Source organism: Phaethon aethereus (assembly GCF_964289735.1).
Source record: "Phaethon aethereus genome assembly, chromosome: 5".
Classification (NCBI taxonomy): domain Eukaryota; kingdom Metazoa; phylum Chordata; class Aves; order Phaethontiformes; family Phaethontidae; genus Phaethon; species Phaethon aethereus.
The window spans coordinates 7,782,222-7,807,119 of record NC_138579.1 but is presented as its reverse complement, the minus strand read 5'-3'; the positions used below and the strand labels follow the sequence as shown (position 1 = coordinate 7,807,119).

At 39.4% G+C, this 24,898-nt stretch overlaps 1 protein-coding gene across 2 annotated transcripts in view; it reads right to left on the bottom strand.

Annotated features, from left to right (window-relative positions):
• The window catches only part of MNAT1 (MNAT1 component of CDK activating kinase), a gene marked incomplete at its 5' end in the record, with an annotated part of 125,963 nt that overhangs the window by 74,750 nt on the left and 26,315 nt on the right, over window positions 1-24,898 (bottom strand). For both annotated transcript variants that reach the window (XM_082000260.1, XM_082000261.1), the window contains 3 exons: window positions 2,493-2,596; window positions 11,312-11,385; window positions 13,061-13,213. In XM_082000260.1, the coding sequence (XP_081856386.1) occupies window positions 2,493-2,596; window positions 11,312-11,385; window positions 13,061-13,213 (331 nt within the window). The remainder of the gene's footprint in view (window positions 1-2,492; window positions 2,597-11,311; window positions 11,386-13,060; window positions 13,214-24,898) is intronic.

The following is a 24,898-nucleotide window of genomic DNA, read 5'->3' as shown; positions in this document are numbered from 1 at the left end:
TAGATAGAAGGTATAATGTTTTACCACATTCAAGAAAGGTGAAATCAGAAAAGTTAAGACACATTCACATCCTGGAGTCCAGACAAAACTATTTCAGGACTGAAAAAAGCAGCAAGTGAAATTAAACATCTAGTGACAAAGTAGGAAGTAATAGGATACCCTATGACTGGAGAATAACAGATATTTAAGGAAGAAGGCACGTTTGGGAAAACTGTAGCCTGCTTAGAGTGCAAGGTTTTTTTATATATATAAAAAGTATATATAAATATGTATATTAAAAAATCAATTTATAATGACAAGAACCTCTTTTCCAAGAGTTCTTCACCTTTTTATTCAAACCTGTCTACTTAAACTTTTTCTCTGCATGGTCCTGCATCAAATCTGCACATGTAACAGATGGGTTAGCACATGAGTAGCAAGGTCATTAGGAACTAGCTACAAAGATGAAGAATATGGTTTGTATTGACAGAAGAACAAGTCCCACAGGTCCCACAGTCACCTGAGGTGACTGCTTCAGTAACTCAATATATTTTGATTTCTAAGTAAGAATGACATACTCATGAGGACAGAAGTAGCAGAAGTGAGATGAAAATAACTTACAAGGCCATGGATTTGGACACATCAATTCATCAGTTAGAAACCAAAGAGGAGAAAACATGATGCACTACTTGACCACTACAGCTTTTGAACCTCCCATATGACAGTGCTACAAGACAAAAACAGTCTTAGGATCACGCATCTCAACATGTTTCCAGCAGGGATAGGAAAACAGTGTTCTTTTTAAGAGGCTGTTAAGATCTCAGCTACAGTACTGCATTCAATTCTGGTCCCTTCAAATTCAAACTGGAACAGGCAAAAACACCAAGAGGGACAGAAAGTATCTATATTCCTCAGAAGCAAACTATTACAGTGGACAGAAAAAATAATGTCAGTCCAAGAATGAAGGGACAATTACTAGCTGTAAGAACTTTAGGTGAGAAATTAGGACATGTTTTATCATTTAAGGAGTAAAGACATTCCAAAACCTGCCAAAAAGAGCCAGAGAGAGAAAGCACCCTTTCAACTTTTGGTAAATGGGTAAATTTATGGGAAAGATCATGCAGTTTTTGTAATAGCAACTGCATCAAGTCTATTACTATGTTTCAACTGTTGAAAAAGAAATGTTGAGTCTTTCAAATGTTGAAAAAGAAATAAAAAAAGTCTCTAAATCTCTAGTAAGTCTGGATTCACACAGGCTTGTCCAGCTTCCACCAGACAGCCTCTATCACAGCAAGACCATACAGTACAGAAAACAGAAGGCCCAGGGGGCTTGGGTGGGTACAGAGTATTACTGTGCTGCTTGATATGATCATACAGCTAGTGCACAGGCCGTCTGCGCATCACGTACGTGAACGGAAGGTGGACTGCAGGCAAAGCACACTACTCTCATTGTGACCCGAGAGGTTGCACTTACGTTGTAAAGAAAGACATGTAGCCAAAGATTTGGCAGGTCTCTTCAAGCTCTGAAGCATAGGATATTGCACAGTGTCAGAGATAGGATAACAGATCAGAGATGGACCCCTAGGGAAATTTCCTTGCCTTTAAAAGGAAGAGGTTCAAACAAACATTTTTCAGATTCCAATCTCCTCCTGTGAAATCCTAGAGCTAAAGAAATCACTGGGAGTTTTGCCACAGACTTCAGGGGAGTGAGGATTTCACCCCTACTGATTTGAAAGCAAGTCCTTAGTGCAGTTGGGATACAAACACAAAACCCTGTTATGTCACACTCTGGGCAGACATTTTCCTTTCACAAACCGATAACAATGTGTATTTTTACACTGAAAAAACATTTAACAGATTAAACTTTTCTTATAGAAATGCTTGCAAGTTTGTTTTTAAAGAACTTGTATCTGAGCCACATTTTAAATTAATGAATCTCCAAACAACCATGCATTTTGCATACAGGTCATGTACACAATACTCCTGATGTTATTGTTATCAACTCTTGAACAAAAGTCTTAATGTTTGTTTCAACATCTTTCATTGTAAATTTTGCATAAACCAGACCTGTGCTTTCCCTCAATTTTACAACTCTCTCCTGGGAGTTTCATAATGTCTGCATCTGGATTCCTTTTTTCCTTTGGATGAGAAAGGAATGATTGTCCTGGTATAGGAATGAAGTTGGTCTCTCCTGGATATTGTCCAATGACACTGCCAGCACGCATGGGGTGGTGATGTATTAGATGCAGACTTTACTGCCTGCCCCTCTTTTTAAGCCCTTCCCAAAATAAAGCATAACTACATTTCAACTCTCAATTTAATCTCTTTAAGCAGTACTAAATAACAGTATCACTGAATATTAGCTTATTACAGTTTTTGAATACAAAGTGAAATCTGCATAGTGCCTTCAGCTTTGACTTGTTTTTACAATATTACAGAAAGTACTCCACTTCAAAAAATTCTTTAATTCTTTAATAATGAATAAAAATTGTAGGGGAGGTAAGTTAACTAACCAGTTTTATCTTATTCTTCTGAATGACTTCTTTGTTATCCTTCTGGTAGAGCTCCATTTTCCTTTTGGTGTTCTCCAAATCCACATTGTTGGTCAAGTTAAATACTGCATAAATATTAGAAAGACAGAAAGTAAAAGTATTAGGTTGGCATGCATGATTATGACAAAAATACTACTCATGTTCTCTATCCCTTCTAGCACCAGAGATAAACATCACAATAACAGAGTTTATTTAAATATGCCCTGTAAAGCAAGACATAATCTGATAAATCACTCCAAACCAACAGAAGACAGCAGAGTACCTTTAGATTTATACATCTGTAGGAAATGAAATTTTACTTTCGTATCCTATTTTGTGATACTGATAAACATGAATCATCATAATATTATTCATAAAACATTGACCTTTTCAGGTAGCAGCTACAGCTAAAAACACAGTGATTCCTATAAAATTAGAATAAACACATACATATTAAGATAAGGTTAAAAATTAAGTCATTCAATTTCATAAGAGGAATGACTATCTAAAGCAGACTACAGAGACTGTTTGAATTCTCAGGTACACAAAAAATCTTCTACATCATTTGATAACTTAAAAGGCACCAATGTACAATTACCTTTATTATGAGGAATCTGCAGATGCATCCAGATTAATACGTTAAGTAACATTCTTTTGATGTCTCTCGATAGTGACAGACTATATCTCACATAATTATGAGCAAGCTCCATACTTTAGCACAACATTCCCAATTATCTACACATGGCCTGGAAGACACCTCAAGAAATTAAACAGTTTCTATAATCAACAGCTTGAAAGATGTAGATGGTTTGGATGATTAGTGATTTGATACAATGCGTAAGCCTTTCACCTCTAGGTCACTGGTTCAATTGTGGGTGAAGTGAATTCCAACTGAACGCCAGTAATCACAGGGAAGTCGCTTGGTGATCGCCATCCAGAGAAGATGCTGGGCTCATGTCCACGGCCTTAAAGCCATTGAAGACTGCCAACACACAGCACTCAAAGCCTCAAAGAGCTTTGTCACATGGCTACAGTAAATTTACAAGAGCAGCAGAGAAATTTGCAGTGTCATAAATCCTTTGCAAGAAAACAACGGTACAGCAACTGTGCTAAATCAAACCCTAAGGAAGAGAAGGAGGTTCTAGTGGAAATGCCAGCACAGAACTTGGAAGGTTTTGGTTCAGTTCTCTCCTCCTAGGCTCTCAAGTGATTGGGCCAAATGAACTCTGGGCATATGCACCACTGCCAAGTCATTTGTGTAAGTAAGGCTGCTAGAGAGGAATAGAAGGAAGAAGCATGAAGTCTGTGCTGTTACTCATCAGAACAGCACACATCTCAGTTCGGTAAAGATTATATCCCTTCTTTCATCCTTTTCACAGGTAAAATGGTAGAAGAGCTTTTAGGAGGGTTCTAGGCAAGACAAACCATTAGTAGCCTAGACTGGCAAACCAGTTGAGAGCAGCAAAGGAGAGCAAGAAATCAAAGCAGGGAGCAAACAGAGGTGGGGAGAGAAAACAGGGAAGGTCCAAAATGCTGGAGTTGTGCAATACAGCTCAGTTCTACAAACCCAGCTGTATAGCAGCTCACTACTACCAAAAAGAAGCAGTCCTGCTCTTACGTCCTTCTTCCCAGGCACAGGTCTTGCCCCTTCCCCTGCTCTGACTCCAGGACTCCCTGGATGCTTTGCAGTGTCAACAGAAGCCCTCCAGTAACCTGAACTGGCTCAACAAAGGGGCCAGGCAGGTGCCAGAGATAGTACAAAGGAAGTAATAGAAGTGTACAGATGGGAAGGAATACTCTTTTTCCAGGAGTACTGCACCCACCATATCATCTTACTCTTATCAAAAGTATTCAGTCCTCCCTTGAACTGCAACAAAAAGGACTAGGCAAGATAAGCTGATGAAATTCCTAACCTTATGCAAACAAACAAAATGCCGTATTTATTTTTCCCCTTCTTTTCCAAATAATGAGCAGTATCAAGAGGACTGACATTTTAATTCAGTCTGGTTCCTAAATCAGCTGAACTCTTCCACCCTGACCCCATCATCCTCACTTCAGAAGGAAGATCCGAGTGGTTTAAGCATTTGATTGGGAACCAAAACCTGAGTTCAGTTTCCAACTTTGCTACTGTTCCTGGGCAGCTTGCTGGGCCTTTGTAGGGGACGTCTCCCACCGGTAAGTAGGGGACTAAAGCTTCCTTTCTTCTAATACATCGTCTGTTATAGTTCTGTACTATACCTATATGCAGCACCTATCTCTATAGTCTTGATCTCATCTCAGATGGAACCTCTGGGCACTGCTATGACCCAAAAAGCCATTCAAAGTTCAGCTCCTTGGTTTTTGGAAGCAAGTTACCTATTTTTTTCTCTCCAAAAGGCGTTAACAACATTTTCCAATTTCATATTGTGACAAACATACACTTTCTGGTTGTAGCAACATTTCCTTAGTAATACACATTATTTTAGTCTAAATTTTTTGTTATTTTCAGCCTACAGTTCCCAGCTAACAAGCAGCATAATATTTGAGTATTACGGCAGACAGGAATCGTCATGTGAAAATGCTGGCATACAATCAGACCAGGGCTCTGCAATGACAGCAGCTGCATGGGAATGTCAGCACTTCCTACAACTTAAATCCACACACCAGCTCTCTAAACTCTTCAATGACGACACAAGAAAGAAATAGCATATGAGACATGCTGTGCCAGCAGGATGCCCAGATGCCACCTTCAGGTGCAAGAGGAGGAGCAAGATGAGGTGCCAAATGCCTTTAGGCTCCTGAATATCTTGGGTATTTCTCTAAAAATAATCCAGCAATAAGATGATGATCTAGGTTTTGCAACTATTGCTGCTTGAAACATGCAGGGGTTTTGTGGGGGTTTTTTTTCCTCCTTTCTCAGCTATTTTTCATAGGTTCAACTCGTCACAACCTAGGTTTGTACAACCAAAACCATAAAATTTAAAACTGTTAGTGGGGAAAGTAGGCAAATTTTAGACAGATGCAGATGTCTGCCTTTATTCAGAACTACTTACAAAAGCAGTTTATTTTGCTACTTGACATGAAGTAACATTTCCATGTAAGAGATATGTTACTCCATCAATGTTTAAAAAAAAAACTTCAATATCCACCTGCATAGCCACCTTAAAAACACTGCTCTGCTCGCAGCATGGTGAAAGATGGTTTATTTCTCCTTCTGTTTCCCTGCTGTGGCTGGAACCAAACCACAGGTAAAACCCCCTCAACGGTCAGATTTGCTCATACCATGCTGATTCTGCTCTGTCAGTGTTGCCCTACTCTGTCACTTGAGGATATAGTAGGACACCAGCAATCAGAAAGATTCATACTTCCAGCACCCTCAAAGGCCAGAGCGGATTTCTCCCACTGAATACTGACTTGTAGTCACTGAAAAGGAACATTATCTTGGTCCTAAGCACCTGCTCCGCAACACTAAGTCATCCACATTTCAAGACCTAAGATACTGAAGATCTACATTTTGTTGCAGCAGTGTTAAGACTTGGATGTCCCTAGATCAACATCCGCATCAATAGCTGTCCTTTAATAAAGGAAAATAACATCTTCCTTCCTACAATAAACACCCTAGCAGCAAAACAAGCTATGCTCCTTGACATTGCATGGTTATCAGTGGCCAACCAGCCAGTCAAAACATCTTTCAACATATTTTGTAATATATTTTTCATGAGCTTCAAACATTTTTTCATCAATATTCAGAAAATACATATTCTTTCCATTGTATCCTTGCAATTACAGCTGACAAGTCCATTTTGTAAGGGGCACTAGGCCACAGAAAATAATTAAAAGATTATTTCTTTCTCTTTTCCCTTGTCCCCTCCCACAAGTTACTTGGCATTTAAAAATCAACAAGTATCAAATCAAAGAACACAAGTCACTAATACTCAACATCTTACCTTTTACATAGCTAGGACTATGCAGGGGTGGTTTGTTTTTTTTTAAATTTGGTCTGCTTTGAGTTTTGCCAGAAATTTATTTGAAATATAATTCTTTTAAATGTTCCCTTTTTAAAAGATACAGCAAAACAAATTATAAAACTAGAAGAACTAGAAAGAGTTAAAAAACCTAACTCATATGCTACAATCTACCCTGAAAAAATATTGGTAGAGATCTGAATATGACTGGCAAAGCAGATGGCTAGTTTGAAAAGGTTTCAAAGAGAAGCCAGACTTATTTTTGTCCATGTTGAAATATAGCATAAGCCAATATAAGAGGCCTGAAACCCTTCAGGGAAAAGAAACAGAAGCTGTTTTGTATGCAACAATTATTTATCTACTTATCCATCTCACATTGGTTGGTTTATAAAATGACTTGCCTTGAGACATCTGTCGAAGTACAACAGCAAGACTATTGTGTTTTTCTGAAACATTTCATTCTATTTAGGTAAAACTCCCTACTTCTGAAATTCAGCCTCTACAGGGAGACTTTCACTACTTTGCAAAACAACAACATCCATTATGTAATTCTACAACAAATGGAAAAATATTTTCCTAGTTATAAAATAAAAAAAAGTGAGACAAAAATTTTATTTATATGGCACAATAATTTGTCCAGAGGCACAACAGTATGAATGAACGTCACTCCACCACGGGACTTCAAGTCCATCATAATCTCCCTGATTCAGTCTGAGATACTGCAAATTTTCTGAGGCTCCTCCTCCTAGTTCTTTAAAAGACAGTAATGTTACCATGAAAAAATATTTGCTATTCAACTTTTAGAACATTCCATCTCTGGCAAGACAGCAGATGATTATTCTGACGACTGTGTTTGATCTGCAATGCTTGTATGAGTCCACTGAAAATTTTTAGATTAGTAAGTATTAGTTTGTTATAAACAATATTTCACCCACTCTACTACAAACAACTCCTTGATTATCATCATCATTATAAATCACCAGCTAGAGACCAGGAATGGCGAGACAACAACTGCTTTGGGCAGAGCGCTATGAAGGCAGACACAACCACATCCTCAGCCTGGTCAGCAAGTCCAAAGCTACTGCGACATCTTCTGTTGGTGCTTTCAATGCCTGGGCCAACTGTACTTTTAACAGGGGTAGGAAAGGGGTGAGGAAAAGAAAAGATGGAATAGATCTTAATAGGTCCCTTCCAACTAACACTTCTGTGATTATAACAAAATAATTATCAAAACCAAAAGAAAACCCACAGCTAAGCCAGAAAAATCTAGTTAGGTATTAATAATTATTTCTGTTTATCCTCAGTTGTCTTTTATTGGGACAATAATTTTCCAGAAAAATACCTCAGCATAGTAATAAATGATTGAAATGACTCGCCTCATCGGTCTAAGACAGCCCATTTTGGCTGGAACAGTGTGGTACTGCAATCTTTGTTCAGAGGAGATGACCAAAATGGACGTTTGATAAAGCTACCCAATTTCCAGTTGGGTTATTTCCACTGTCAGGACCAACAATACCATCCTCATGCACAAACACGGAGGAAAAAACCACAAAACAATAAACAACACAACCCATAAGTGATCATAGATACCAAAATCCTTTCTCTCCAAAGATCACTTGTGAGATAAACGTTCTGAGCAAGACAAGTCACTAGGCAGCTGGCATTGCATAAAGTCTTAGAGGAGTAACAAGATGCAGAAATCCGAAGGGCACAAATACTGTAGTCTCCTTCCAAGCTGAATGTTTTTAAAACGCAATAATTACTATTAACAATTGTGTTGTGGTAATGCCTAGAGGCCTCATTCAGGTATGAGGAGAATGATGCCAGGCAGTGTTTATACATGTGCTAGGAGGCGGGCCCTGCTCTGGAGAGCTTACACACAGGGTTTTGAAAAAACAGCTACAAAGATACTCTGGGGAAGAACAAAACCTTATAGAAAGAGCAGCAAACTTTGCATCATGTCCAGAGATGGTAACTTATAGCAACACTCTAAGGTTTAACCTTGCCCCTCTCATCATATGGGCATAGACCTGACTTACTCTGATAGATGTTGCCCACACCTTTCCCAAAGGCAGGTTTTAACCCTTTCACTTTATTTTTCTTCCTAGTGTTAATGACAACAAACTGTGTTTACAATGTTCTCAAATTGTCCAACTGATTTTTCTTCTGGGGAAAACTTGCTTTCAAATGTGGTTTCTATTTAAAACCTTGTATAACACATTTTAGCCCAAAGCATTATTTAGTGGCTACCTTCTAAACCACTTCAAAAATGTGTTTTTTATAATAGAAATCTTAAAAGGTGACTACCCTAATGTTTGTTTGACCTTCCCCTCTCACACTTTTGCGGTACCACCCAACTCTTTTCTTTAAATAGAAAAAGTCTGTAGGTATAACAATCCTGATATGAAGGGGGAAAATATGTTTCAAGTGAGGTCATATATCACATCAATGGAATAAGACAGCACAACTGCTGCAAATGTTGGAGCTGACCTACCTGAAACACTTGGAAAAACTATCAGAATTGTGCCAAGGTCACAGGAAGTATACTTACACAGGATGTTTACATTTTGTCTCTGCCAAACAACTACTTCATTTAATCTCCAACAACAATTTAAGAGAACAAAACTTACCAGCAAAAAGAAAATAGGGTAAAGCTGCACTTCTGCCCCCTCACAGAAAAACCTGAAAACGTGGGGCAGGGGGAGAAAGGGGAAATGCAGTTCTCTGGCTCCCTAGCTTCCTAACCTGGCAGCTTGAACAATGACCACCAGCTACTGCCAACCTGCTGTATATTGGCTCCACAAGGGAGAACTTTGTGCTGCATGACTATACCCTTCCTTTCCCATCTTGCAGTCTAGTTTTTCACACACACAAACGAGCAGGAAATTCACATACACAAAAAAAATGAAATAAATACCCTCAGCAGTAAAATGTGAAGTAACCACAAGGACACCTTTAACACATGGTTCAGCCACGCCACATACAACATGCACAAAAACACTGGAAGAAGCCACGCTATTGCTATGTACCAGACAACTGTCAGGTGGAGAACTCCGCCCAGAAGTGCAGGCAGGGAAGGGCTTAGGAAGAGCAAGATGTGTGCAATGAACTTTGTCACCAGGGAAAGGAGAACAGGGCTTGAATTCCTACCCAAGGTGGTGGTCTTGAATCTAACCTGTCCTCCAGCTTCTGGATCTGCCTGAAGCTAGTAGATCATAAGTGACCCCTTTGATGGTGAAAATTAAGAGCCTCCTGACTGCACCCCATCTTTTGTCTCATCACCCTGGCTGCTACATGAAGAAACTAGGAGATAGTCAGACTTCCTATTCCTTTTAGAATTTTAGGTGTCCCTTTCAGGCAACTAACTCCAATCCCTAACAAGTCTATCTATCGAACTTCTTCATTATGCATTTGCAGGGTCGGCACAATTATTGACAAATTCATTCTTCTTCACAAGGTTACAGATACCAGCCATGATTTCTGCTGCTTCTAAACCAAGTTACCAGTACAGGCTCTGGAACCATTTGAAATTTAACAATCTAATCCTAAGAGCTGGAGAATGATAACATTCTGCCTTAACCTCATCAATTTGTGCAATTTCAGGCAAAACTTCAACTCCCCTGTTGCAGATGCTGAAAACCCCTGCAACAGCAGTAAGTGAGAAACCTGTATTTAATGCTACAGAAGTAAAAAGCAGTTTTCCTTTCCATGCGCACACAGATTCTTCCAGGATCCTCTGGCTAAGATGCAAGCCTTCTTTCTACTCATTCCCTCCTTCCCCCGCACCATCCAAAGAAATATACAAACAGAACTACACCCACATCATCTCCTCCAGATATTTGGACTGCATGAGTGTGCCTGGTATTTCCCAGCCACACAGTTTAGCTCTCCAGCCTCAGCCTTCTGATGCCAACAAAAATATGATACATTACTGACAGCAGTAAGTGTATTGGATACATTTCTACAAAACACCACAGTACAAAGAGGAGCAAGGGCTCCTTAGAGAAACCAAAGGGGAGTGGCATTTCCATGTTTTCCTTCAAATCACATTCACTGCCCCTCCTACATGTTCCAAGCCACCTCTTCTTCCTCCAGGACCAAAAAAAAAAAAAAAAAAAAAAAAGGAAAAAAAAAGAAAAAAGAAAAGCCTCAGGAGCTCATAAAAACCGAGAAACAAACCATTTAGGAGTCACTCCTTTGAACACATCCTTGTTTTTCTAAGCAAAATCCATCACTCCACCATAAATCACAAGTCACCCTAAGAAGAAAATAAACTCTGTTGATAACATAGCCCCTTCCCCAAAGGGCAAAGTTCTGCTTCAACTAATCCAAAGAGAAAGAAATCAACGTCTGTTCCTAAACCTTCTCCTTCTGCACAGCAACATAAAACGCTACCACAGTGGTATGTAAGGTCATCAGCTTCAAAGCAGCTTCAACTACTGTACTTGCAGAAGCAAAAATGATGAAAGACACCATATGGCTTCTGTCATGGTAGATAAAGCTAGTGGAGGCATACAATGAAAATTTCAATTTCTCCTCTCTTTGTTTAACCTTTCCCAGTGCAGCACCGACAGTCCCCTGAAAGCCTTTCTTTCCAGCTAAAAAGCACTACTTCTCTCTGAATCATGTTTTTTTTTTTCCTCTGGCAGATAAAATGTTTTACTTAACGATGTCCTACAGTTCAGCAAATGCAATTTAAAAATGTACAGAAAAAAGTAATTAGATTAACATCTGATACTATGATAAATCCTATTACAGAAACTCAACTTAGACATTCTCATAGACAGCTGAGTCAGAAGATAAAAGCCTATGGTCTCATGAGCACAGCACATAAAAAATGCAAGCAGTAAGACTTACCAATTTCTTCTATTTCTTCCAGGAAATCATTATATTCACTTAGACTGGGAAAGTCATCCTCTCTTTTGTTGTATCTTTGAGAGAAGAGAAACAAGTATTTATATAACACATAAAGATGTAATTTCAATTCAACATGGCTCTTGCTGCAGGCATATTAAGTATTGACCTAGTTTTATCAACTATATGCTTTGTGGCTCCTACAACTGACCAACGTACAGAATCTTTAGAGGGAGACAGAAGAGCTTGTTTTAAAGGAAAGGAGCCAACCTGGCATAAATAGGTGCTATCTTTGCCTACTGTTTGCCAATTCCTTCTCCAGGGTTACAGGTAAACAGGAGCACAGAGGCTAAGATACACTAATTCCATGCCAGCCCTTCAGCTTGAGAAACCTGTTAACAAAGGCAGAGACAACAGTAAGCTCAGAAGAAAAGCTTTTCTAGAAAAGTATCAGCAAAGGGAGGTTTTTTTGGCTTTGTGCCAACAACAGAAAGCATATGTCAGCAGCAAACTGAAAATGCTACATAATTATTTTATTTCATATCAACAGACCATTCCAGAACTCTTGATAGCTGGAAAAAGTGAAAGAGATGAAGGGACAGCTGGCTAGAACATGGACAGCCTCTGAAAGTCAAGACATGCAGGCTTTTTTTCCAAGAAAATATAAAGGTGGGATTCTACCTGCCCGGTGGACCAAGATAAGTGACACCCCAGAGTATAAAAAAATGTAATCCCAAGAATGGGGGCCAAATTACCATTTGGGGACATTTTTCCTGCCTATTAAAATCTAATCTGGCAAATTCAAGTGGGCCAAGCATTTTACAATGTTTTTTGTTCCAACTACACTTCACTCTGTGTTTACTCAACTAAGTTGACTTCATTCCAGTTTGACTTTTGTTAATTTAAGTAGACCTTATAATCAAGCATCAAAATTATTACTACTTTCCACATCAGCATCTTGGTATCCAACAACACAATTTCCCCACACCTCAGCAGCATCATATAATTCATTTAGTATTGTACTAAGTCTAGATGAAGGCTGCCAAGGTTATAATTTATCCATACTTTCATTTTTGCACACACAACTCTCTCCAGGTTTGTTAGTTCTATCAGACCTTCTTCTACCAAAACATCAACTGGCTCACTTATTTTCCTTATAAAATGCTGTTTCTTGGCCACAAGGAGTGACATGCAATTATAGATCTCATTTATCACAGCTTCAAGACCTCTCAAATCTGCATGACAGGCTAGTAACACAAGGCTTGTAAGGAAGCATTTCCACTAAAAATTGCTGTGTGAAGTAGAGAACAATGTGAACATAGCTTCTCTTTTGTCTGTTTTCATTTTGAAGGGAACTGGCCTTCAACAGAACTGGTCCCCAGGGAACAAAATAGTCAAGGTCCTGTTTCTTGCCCCACTCCCATGTTCACCCCCTCAAAGGGAAAGCAGCTGCAGTCCTCAATATCTAATCAACTGCATTTAGGAGGCAAGTCTTTGCCAAGGGAGGCCACATAGAAACACCCAACATTTTCTAATGCTAAGCAGGAATTTCTCAAGGCTAAATTGAGAATTCAGCCCTCCGTTGTTGCATAAAAGCAGATTCTCCGAAATCCCTCCACGTTAGATAAAGTTTTATGGGTTATCACTTTAAAAAATCTCCTCTGTACTACTAGAGGAGTAAGTAAATTTTTTTAAAATGGCGAGCCACAAAATACATCCACCTTCTGTTCTTTTAACAGTGGTGATACTCACATTTTCAGCACTTTCTTCCGAATTTCCACTTCCTTGTCAACAGCAGGATCCTCAAAGAGCTGTACCCTGAAGTTACTCTTCCGCAGGGGGGTATCGCACTCCTGGCAATTCCCAGCCCCTCTCACAAACAGCAGTTCCACACAGCTCTCGCATCTGTGGGAGAAAGGAAAGGGGATAAAGGCAGATACCCGTTAAACAGTAACTGAAACACAGGATTGTCCCCCTTTTTTGTTGTTTACACACACAATAAATACACAGTGCGTCTCCCCTTGATTTCACTATTTCTTCAGCATTCAACAGTGGCAAGGAGGCAAGGTCTCTCCACCATAGCTGAAAGGAAAGAATCTTGGCAGCACAAATGCATTTATTCTCCCTGCCCAAACAACTCATCCTCTTTCCTGAGACTGAAAGTTAATCCAAACACAATGATGGGGTTTGTGTCAAGGGGAAGCTTGTTTATCGACACCATCAAACTCGTTTCGCATGGACTAGACTGCAATATCCTTATTTGCTCTGAACACTACCTTGCTGCACAAAAAGCCCCGTTTATTTTCCTGATGCCACTCACAGCACAAGGTACTGTTCAGCACAAGCAGGGATACAAATCTTGCCCACAGCCTTCCAAGCACCTACCAGTATTACTATGGAGGAACCGCTGTAACAAACCAAAGCTAAACTCCAGCCCAAGACAGCCAAAAGAACTGAAATTCTTTTTTAACCAGTGACCAGAATTATGCAGCTCTCTTGTACCTTCTGTTAATACTTTTAAAACTGCACATAAAATATATTTCATACAGAGGCTGCACAGAAATAATCCAAAAATACCTTTTTGGTTTTATTTCTTTTGACTTATTGAAGATTTCACATTTCAAAAAGACACTTGCTGACCAGTCAGTTGGCATTTAATAAAGGAAGAACACACACCAAGAAAGCCAATTTAAAAAAAAGTACTTGGATACTAATAATGTGCAAATTTCTAGTATAGGACACCACCTGCTGCAGTCACTTCCTACTGCTGGGGAGGCAAGGGGGTGTCTATTTATACCTTTGGTATATTGAAGCCAAAACAGTTGTACGTTAAGGGCTAAGCTGTATTGTACCTTCACAAACCCAGCACAAAAGCTAAACAAGTTAAGAGAAACAATACTGACATGGTTGTGAAGAATCTTAAACAAAACTTTCACCCTAGTGACCTACCTCGAACTAAACTGGTTCCAGTACTCACAGAGGCAGAACTAGCTAGAGCCAACCAGTTTTACCCAGCTTCTGTTTTCAAGATTAGAAAGTGCAAAACAAATGCAATTGTATCTTACAATTTAAAAAAAAAAAAATTAGAGCAATTTTTTTTTGTTAACACAAGTAGAACCACAGTTTCAAAATTCATCTTGCACAGCAGCTGCCAACATTAAAGAGCAAACCTTGAATGTACTTGGACATTTTCCTGCTCCAGAATCCCTGTAGTTAGAAAACCAAGCACAATTAAGTACAATTTATCTGGGAAGGCAAAGATCAAACCTTTTAGTGCACGAGGCCTGAAATTCAGAAGTTATTGGGACATCAACTCAAGAAGTATGCTTCTTTATGAAAATATTTTAGCTCACTACTATGGGAGAAGGAACACTAAATGCACAACAGAAGGCAAGGCAGGGAAGTGGTTTTCTCCTTCCTCCCCCAATCTGTCTGTGCATGCAAGAGCCCAGTACATAAGGACAGTCTCAATGTCTCCTTCATTTTGGCAGCATCTGCTGTTTGTATGTCTCTCTCAACACAGCAACCAAAGCACAGCAAAATACCTGCCTCCTCTTCCCTGAGTTACAGAAAGGGAGTGCAAAGCTACAGAACTTGGCAGGTGGATCCAAGTGCAGGTGTTTGTATTGTTTTTTTTATCTTGGTATTGCCTAAGGACCAACAGAACAGGGTCTCCATGTGCAAGATATTATGCACAGACAGTAGCACCTGGAACTACTTCACTTCCCCCCCACCCTTCCCTAAATCAAAGGCATTTCAAGTTTACACAGGACTTGACTATGGAAAAAATCCCTCCTTGGAAAAGCACTTTGTACAAGTGCTTCAATGCCTTCCCAAACTGGAACCAGTGTTTCTAAGACTGGAAAATAGCTTTCCATACAAAAAAAGATGAGTCAACACCTCACCATGGGAATCGCACATCAGGTGATCAAGTTCGTTCTCACTCACTCATATCTGTCCACCCTTATATTTATTCATAGATAATTCCTTCTAAATCAAAAAGTGGGTATATGGGACAAATCAAGGGCAGACCTAGACTCAGTCCAAATCCTGCCTCCTCTCTATCTCCAGATAGATTTAATATACACAGTTAGATGCCAAGCTTTCCTTCTAGCAGGTCTGTCATTCTTGCTCCCACAAACTACAGCCACTTTCCTAGCGATGGCAAGCATGCTTGGTCGCACATTTCCATCTCATTCTTGCGGAAGGAAAACAGCCATCTCCCGAATCCCTCTCAAATGAGTTCTTTTTGGTTTCACTGCAAACCACTGAAGTCAGAGCATATGCAAACACCAGGAAGGCAGATTTCAATAAAGGTGGATTTAATAATTTATTTCACATCTTGAAATAAAGACTTCAGAACGTGACTTGAAAAAATTTTATCTTGCACTGCAAAATGTAAAAATACAGCACGATTTTTTTTTTCCCCCACTAACAGATGCAGCAATTTATGTGGCTTCACCAAAGGTACCCAATCTGTGCAACAGCCAGACATCCCAGGCAGCATAGCTGGCATTACAGAGCTCCCTCATGGCACATAGACAACATCAATTCAGGCAATCCTTCTCCATTTACTTTAGTGTAAGGGCAGTCTATGTGAAGCAGGACAGCATTCAGTGCATCTTTTATTGGCCAACATATCATACCTGGCTTTCCCCAAATGAGCAAAGCCCAGAAACATCTGTTTAACTCCCCTTCAAATCATGGCCAAAACAGGTGGCCATGTGTTTTCTTAAATTAGGAGCCTTAAGTCAGCGATTTTTAATATGCATATGTGTAATATGCTACATATATAAACTAACGATGACAAATGTTCATGCTTAAAAATCAGGTCTATGCATTTGTTCAAAACTGAGTATGTCTTAAGACAACAGCTTCACATGAGGTCTGAACAAACTCAGGGTGTGATGTTGCCAGTTCTCCTCTTCACACTGAGGTTGTACGGTCTCTGTGATCTGTATTCTATTTCACACATCCGCCAAAATCTTTCATTACCTTTTGGATTTAAGTTTGTATCCTGATAATAGGTAATCTGGATTAAGACATCCATAAAAAATGCCTAGGGAGCCACATATGCACGGATGACAGGGGAAGACTATTAGTAATGTCACCAACAAAAGCAATCACAGCACCTCCAGGAATAATAGTCTCCTGTTCTTCCACACCAGGATAATAACCATTAGTACATTCATTCTCATTTCCATGGACACTGGTTTAATCTATGTTGTTCTTCCCTTTCATCCCCCTGAAAATACGAAACAAATGGCTCAGTCTCCACACAGTCTAGAACACCACCACGTTTCTGAGGAAAGCAAATAATAAAGCATCTAGATGGTCTGGCACCATGAATGCACAAATTTCACTACATGCCTTCATGTCAGTGTCAAGGACTTCCAAGATCAGGATTGTACTAAAAATGCTTTTGGTACATTGCAGAAAACAAGCAGAAGTTCATCTCCAGAAAACTGTTATTTACCACTAAATTACACTGGCTGGAATTGAGCATTTGTTTTGCACAAAGTGTCTTCAAAGGGCAAAATATTTCTGCCCAATCCTGCATTTCCCACACATGCAATACACACACTTCATGGAAGGACGATAAGGAATTAAGCCTCTTGCACACTGAATGGATGAAAACATCTCACAACATTAGCATAGCCTCATGGTGCTGTTTACTCTTCTAGCTTGGCTGGCAAGAGAACAAGTAAGACAGAATAAAGGAAGAGTTAATTTCACAAGCAGAAGTACACGATAGTCTTTCTTTCAAAATTTTAGATTCTGCTGAGCATAGCAAAAATTTGCAGGACTTCAGATATGCAGCCATTAATCATTTCAGGAAAAAAAAAAACAACAAGCCTTTATGGCAATCACTTCAGAAAAAAAACTTTATGGCTTTTGCTGTTGACTAGGAATATTACAGAATGAGTTACTGCCCTTCTTTACAAAAACTATTTTTAGAAAATATACTTATTAAAGAGTATCAAATATATTTAGAATCTCTAAGACCCTCCTCTTCAGCTTTTATAAGCACAATGTTTCTGTTAAAGTAACACACAAAACAAATGATCCTCTCTACTATGGAAAAAACAGTTTAGATTAAAAAATAATAATACAACCTTCAACATATAGCCAAGACCTCAACCACAAACAGAATCAGCAGAAAAGATGTGTTTTCACTTGTTCCTCAATTCTGATTGGGAGGGAAATCTACTTACATAAATGAAATTACTCTTGATTTATGGAGAGGTAACATTAAAAACCAATAGGAAAAAAACAACAGACACATGAGAAAGCTTACAGAAAGACATAGAGATTTTTAAATCAAAGATGTTTTTAGAAACATTCACAAGCTTTTTGCTGAACTCAGGTTAGACAATTTTGTGTTTGTCTCTGTACAGAGATTCTTCAGCTGCGACAAGAATGGCCCAGTTTGGAGCGAGCAGCTGTCAAACCTGTTTATTTCCCAACCTTTAGTACATTTAGCAAGTCCTTATAACCCACAGTGGTTTCTGCTACATAGCCAAGAGTTCATCTCCTATTTGCAGTTGGCCATTGCAGGCTATTTTCTAGGCTAGTCTGTTTTCTAGACCAATAGGCACAGCCTAGAAGGCAGGTTCTTCCTGGAGTCTGCAGCAATGATGATCTCTATGATCCAAAAGGCTAAGGGATCTCAGTGAAAGCAATTTTTTTCCCCATGTTACAGGTTAGGGATCAAAAGCAGAGGTAAGAGAAAGAAGCGTGACTGCAATGACATCAAACACTTCTGAGAGCCTTGAAATAAAGGAGCTTATTGAGATCAGGAGCTCCCAGATGAGTAGGAAGCTGGAGACAAAAATAAGTCTTTTCCTTTTCACACCTCAGTGTCAGGAATTCAGAAATCCTTATTCAAATACTTGCAGAGGCAGCTGCCTATGTGTTTTGGGCCATCTCTTCCCTGTCCGCCAAATACAAGAGGGAGCTGAGAGAACAAGATGCTAATTACCCTTTCCCTCTTCCTCTGTTCAGATTCTGTGGTCCTACTGATGGGGATTTTGCTGTTCTTACCTTGGAAGGAGACAATTTGAGAATGCTCTCAAAACCTTATTTGCCTGAAAAACACACAATGGGTCTGTCTTCAACTAGTAAATAAACAGGTCTCACAAGCAGCCCACACACCATGTACAGATTAAAGCTCATTATGGCAATAAGACACATCTCAGGTTTCAGGCAGAAATCACAACTCTATCAATCAACATATGAGAATTTTTGGGTTTTTAAACACTGTTGATAACCTATCTTCAGTTGTCTGCAGCTCCCCTCTGCTCAGCCCACAGTAACATGCACCGCAAGACAAAACCTCAGAGATTATTTTGCTAATATTTTTTTTTCCCCAAAAGTATCAAGACTCCAGAGAGGTAATCTTAACCCCTCCTTTAAACAACAAAGCAAAACCAAAAAAGACTCTGGTACACTGCCTATATCTGTCTTACGTCAATTCTCAGCATCATCTGCCAAGCTGCTGAGCATACAATCCTTCTTTTAGATTATTTATGTCTTTTGGGAAAAGGATGCATGCACACACTGTTGTTTCATTTTTGTTCTGTCAAGTAAGTTCTGCTCCATATTGCAGAAAGGAGGAGGTTAAATGAGCCCAGACATCTCAAAAATTTAGGAGACACTCAGCCACAGCTAACCCTATTTTCCAAACACCCATATACATATTCTGATACACACACCAGTTCATCTCAACTGCACTCACCAGAAAGAAAGCAGACCAGGTAGTGGTTGAACTACAGCCTTGAATGACTGGCATTTTAAGCAAAAAAAGACATACTGAGTCAATTAATAATAAACAGAAACATTTCCACCACCCATTGTGTTTCAACATCTCCATTACAAAACCATTTCAAGTGGCTTGGACCTGGCAAGAGAGTTTGCAGCAAGCTGAAACTTAACTCACATTTATCCAGTACAGATGAGCCTTTTCTTTTTTCCTAGGAAAAAAAATTAGAGAAGAACCTTCTATGGCATTACCTCTAAATAGTTCAGAGCAAACACTTCTATAGGTATTTAAATAAAAGTGGTTCTTTATGAGATACTGCAGCCTGGTCAATTAAGCACACACTCATAAAAAACATCTTACAGCACCATTATGTCAATTTGGTCAAACAACAGGCCAATACTTGACAGGCCAATTCTTGACACTTCAAGAGCAGCTGTGTGGCATTGAGAAATAAGTGTTTTCACAATGACTAGGCATACCAAAATCAACCAAGAATTTAGCCAATGTACCAGAACAACTACTTCAAATCCATTACAGTCTACTGGGCAAACACATGCACTAAAATAATAATTCAACTACATCAATAACCCTTTTATTATGCTTTATACTCTTTGAATAAAAACCTTTGCAAGTTTTCAGGGTTCTCAAACATCAAATTTGGTAGTTATCAGATTAGCAGCTGCCCACAGCACACCTGAACTTAAGACACAATTACGAAATTTTCCATGTCTGCCTAAAATGCAGAAAAATGCACTTAGATATGTTCCTGGTCAACATTGTCCATTGTCTCACAAGACAAACATACTTACTAACAAGTTTAACTAACACACTAAACTCCATACAAGACACATTGCTCCCTTCTCCTTCCATATCCATTTGTTACCTCGTGAGAAAGTCCCACGCCATGGTGTGGGTTGAACTTCCCCCAGAGCTGACAGGTCTTACTAACTGAAGTATTTTGAGCATTCACTGACTCAGTCTTAAGAAACACCTGCATACACCAGAAATCACAGAAAAAAATAAAGCACAGACAACAGAAAATAAACACTTTGGGGACCCAAAACAGTCACAACGAATCTTTTACTTGATTTTAAACAAGGCTTCTATCTTCTGTTCTGTACTTTCAGTGCACTTCATGCTGCAACGACAATATGTGGAAGCAAGACAAGGAAGTATGGCTATATGGTAAAAGGGAAAAAACACATAAAAGGTATTTGCGACATGATGGGATATCTTGACATACTGAGGGCTTGTCACATGACACTCCCATATTTCATGTCTAATCTCAGAAAGTAAGAAGGTAACGTTGATAAGACACACATCTGTAAGAGAACCAGGCATATGACCAACATTTTCCATTAAAACAACAGTGGTTTGGGGTCTCAATGGGAAACATGCAAGTGTTTAAAACTCTCTCAAAAATCAAAACCTTTACTGATCTCTTGCAAACATACCTGTTGAATGATCTGCATATGTTGGCTTATCTCTCCCAGCTTTTAGGAGTAACTAAGCCAAATTTCTGCCAAGAGCATAGTCTTGTATTTCACTCGAAGCATAAAAAGTACATAGTCCAGCTTCCCTAAGCGAATTTGAATAAAATGGAGACACAGTGTGGGTGTTTGTACACACACTTAAAAACAACTGAAAAAAACAGCCCGCTGGAGCAATAACTGCATTGCCATGTTCCAGATAGCTCTGAAAACACTGTCAGTGCTCAAAAAGCAATGTGTAATGAAGAACTGTCCTCCCTACCTTTAAGCTTGCTTGGTTTGAAAAGAGCGAAAGAACAGTCTGCCATTACAACTACATGAGACCTTCTGCATAAATCTTGTTTTGTGACACAAGAAAACCAACTGTTTCCTTTTACGTAATTTGTCAGAAGTGAGTGACGAAACTCAAAGGTTAAGACACCAACTGCCGTTCTCATGAGTAGCAAAAGTCCTAACAACCTTGAGTTTATATATGCAACCCAGGAACATCAAAAATTGTATTTCTACATGTTAAGTCAGCACCAATGCCAAGGAAGCTGCTGTAATCTGCCTTTACACTGCTGTACACTGTTCTTCCCCCTGCTGTCCTCTCCTGCAGGCCAGAAACAAACATTCATGCAGCCACATGGTTATTTGCTGGGTTATTTTTCAATCAGATGAACTCTCCCATTTGGTTCACCGCATCGTTCACAAATGCTTGTACCAGCACGTAGCAGCACGCAAAGTGAAGGTAGGAATGAGCAACCAGGGTGAGAAAGCTGAAGCGGGATGTTATCAAATATATCACACTACTAGCACGGAAGTCTTGAAAGCCAGACATGTTTAAGACTCATTCATTAGGGAAGCTGAAGCATGAAGAGAAAAGAGGGAACAGGGATTGTGTTTAGCACCTGACAATGCAGTTAGGTACCCAGCAGCATGGTTAAGCACTTTTGTAAACACCACTACATACCTACGCAGCTTTCCAGTTCTGCTCTCAAAACAGAACTAGGAGAACCCTCAAGTGAACTCCAGGTCCGAACAAGTTCAGCAGCCGAACTTCATGCAGACTTCAGACAGGTTAGGGCATCCCACAAACAATGCTCCCATTCAGGCAGCTTCCACCCGTGTACTGACACTGGGAGGGCTTTGACAAAGGGAGATATCTCCACTGCCAGCAGGCCCCTGACATGAGCACCAGCACCAGCGCAGCTGGGCTGCAGAGCAAGGGAAGAGGATGGTACAACAGCAGGCAACCTCCAGACAACTTAGGCTGATGTAGGATCACATCCTCAAAAACTGTGGCAACAAAAGACCCTCCCCAGCATTCAGCACACTCTTTACAAACTGCATAACAACGTCTGAGGCAAGACAACTCAACTCTAGGAGAAACACTTCCCCTCACCAGTGTCAATGGAAATAATGGCAGTAAATCAAACCTGTGGAATGTCCAGTGTGGCCGGGGACCCCCAGAAAGGTCCTTTCAATCTGAACAAGACCCCAGAACTAAGTTACCAAGGATAGTCACTGGGTGAGAGAGCATAAAAAGTTGTTCCTCTCATCCCAAGCTCTGCGTTCAAGAGAACCCAGTGCTGTTTATTAACTTTTGTCCTTCCCTTTCCTTTTACAGGGCTTTTATGGCATACACAGCTATTTTAGCTTGATCCAAAAGTATAAGGAGAGAGAACATGACCCAGAAAGTGTCATGTCATGTTATTTCAGGGTACACTAAAAGCTGCTTTTTAGCAGCTCTAGAAGGGTGAGTTGAAGCACAGTTACAACACAAGCAATACAAGAACGGGTGGCGTAGAAAACAGAGGAAAAGAAGTATTTTTCAGAATTGCTAAGAATAAAAGAGCCAAAAATCATGTCACATTATTTCAGAATATTTTAAACAAAGCATACAAGATTACTTTACAGGCAAGTCCTTCCACAGTAGAAACAGAAGGCAACACAACTAAGAACAAATTTATGCATTTGAAACAAGTCACAAAGTCACTGGGAGCTTATCATTTAAAGAGCACCAAGGAGAGGAAAAGACACCTCTATACCAATTAAGTAGTAGCTCATGATCCCTCTGCAATGTGATACAGTTATGAAAAGGCACATGCAACCCAAGGATTTATCAGAAGAGCTGCTGCTGTCAGAAAGACAGAGTTACCAGCAGATGTGAGAAGACTTCACCTGAAATGACATGTGCAGTTCTGGTCACTCACACTCAAAACAGATGAGCTCAGCCTATAAATGCAGAAAAGGACAACTAGGGTGATCACAAGATTGGCTTATCAGGAAACAACAGAAAAAGCTACTTAAACTAAAACAAACAGGTCCAACCAGTAGAGTAAAAATTTATACTGGAAACTGTAGTTCTCACCAGCCACAATAGTGAGAGTCTGGAACCACATCCAACAGAAATAACAGGGAAAAAATTCGTTTCAAAATGAAGTTTTATAAGCTCATGAGGAAGATTTGATGACCTGATTGTCTTCAACAGGTAACTAGATATGATAAGCAAGAAGGTGCCTCCAGTCCTATCTATGGTCCTAGCTATGTGCTCTAAATTCTGAAACACAGAGACAATGACAACTCAGGAAGAAAAATAAAAAAGGAGAAAGAAAAACTAATTTTGGTGAAAATAGTGAAATATTATATGCATCTTTGAATACCAAAACATTTTTGTTAAAGGATGACATGCATGGCACAGATGTTCAAGCATCTGCTCCTTCTGCTCATAACAGAAATAACTCCTAACCATCAGTCTAAAGCAGTCTTTCATAAATTACACAGATTCATATTCTTTTATCAATAGCCTATTAATTTATCTTATCTGGCATAAACTATAATACATATATGTCTCACGGATCCAAACTAGATTCACTTGGATCAATTTTTTCACCTTGAGGAAAAAGAAAGAAGCTAAGATCATACCATTCTGCTTTTCTTTAATAGCTGATACAATAGCACAGAAGAAAACTAGAGAGTAAGCATTCTCAGCTTGTCTTATTTCAGACAGTACACGTAATATATAATTTAATATGGATATACATTTTACTAGTATGTAAAAAAAAAAATCTTCTGGTAGCAAGTAGCTGTTAGGTGATGCGTACTTCTGTACACCTTATACTACCTTAGCTCACAAGTAAAACAAGTTTAGATGACTTCTGTGCAGCAAAAGGTGGTGGTCATGACTCAACAAATCATCATTCCCACCTCTTCATCAGTCTGTTACAGCCTTAGGGAAACAACTGCTTCTCAAGACTGCTGCCTTTTCAGCGAGACAGACCAAAAGCACCAGTAGCCTTTGACTACTAAGGACTCAGTAACATTTTTGTGGTTGAGAGCACACCGGTTTCCCAGACTAGTGTAGGTAATGTTACATCATATCCCAACTCCCTACCGGAATTTCAATTGATTGGGGCATTATTCATTTCCTGCCCTAAAGCACCATTTAGAATGACTTGCTAAATCTCCGTTGCCTTTACTATTAGAATTTGAATAGCTACATGTCAGAGAAGGAAGAATGATCTCTACGCAGTCCTTAAACACCGTACAGAGCAGAGTCTAAACTACTCTTAACATTGTTGCAGAAAATGTCATCAGAAGAAAAACAAAAAACCCAACTCAATAACATTTTATTGCCATCTTTAATCCAAATACAGACTTAATCCTTCAAGAAATAAGCCTGGGCAAGTATCTTTAAAAAAGACAGGTTGGCATTTTAAGAAAAAGAAAAAACCACTTGCAGAGAGTAAAAGGTTTGTGCATTCCTATTTTTGAAAAGGGGGGGGGGGGAACCTTTGACATGCAAGATACATATAATTTAAAAAAAAAATATTCTAACAAACTCTTCAGGGCTTGCTGAACAAGTTCACACCAACATCATCACACACAGCAGTGCAAGGGACCCCCAGGGTCATTCCCTGCATTTCTACAGAGCCGTGTGTCAGACTGTCCAGAGAAACCTGCAGAACATTTGCCCGTGAACGGGGTCACACAGAGCTCTGCAACCCAGCCCTAAGGTTTTGACAAATCTACTTGGTTTGTAACCTCAAAAAATTAAAGGAGATGTAAATGAACACAAAAACAAGTAAGGTATCTCTTGTTGCAATGCTTATGTAGGAGTGTCCATGCTAGCCTTGTGCCTAAAGCTCATTTGTGTCGTATCACTTCCCAGAGCAGGAACTTTTGATCCACTAATGATCTTAAGCATCACAGGCACCTTATCATGCTCTGTGGCTGCAGTCTCTGAAACTGTAGCACTAATAAAGGTCAGTTACTAGAGCTACAGGTTTAGTTTTAGTTTCTGTAACCCAAGAGATTTTTATTGCATTTTCTTGAAAAGCTCCTTTATCTCACCAA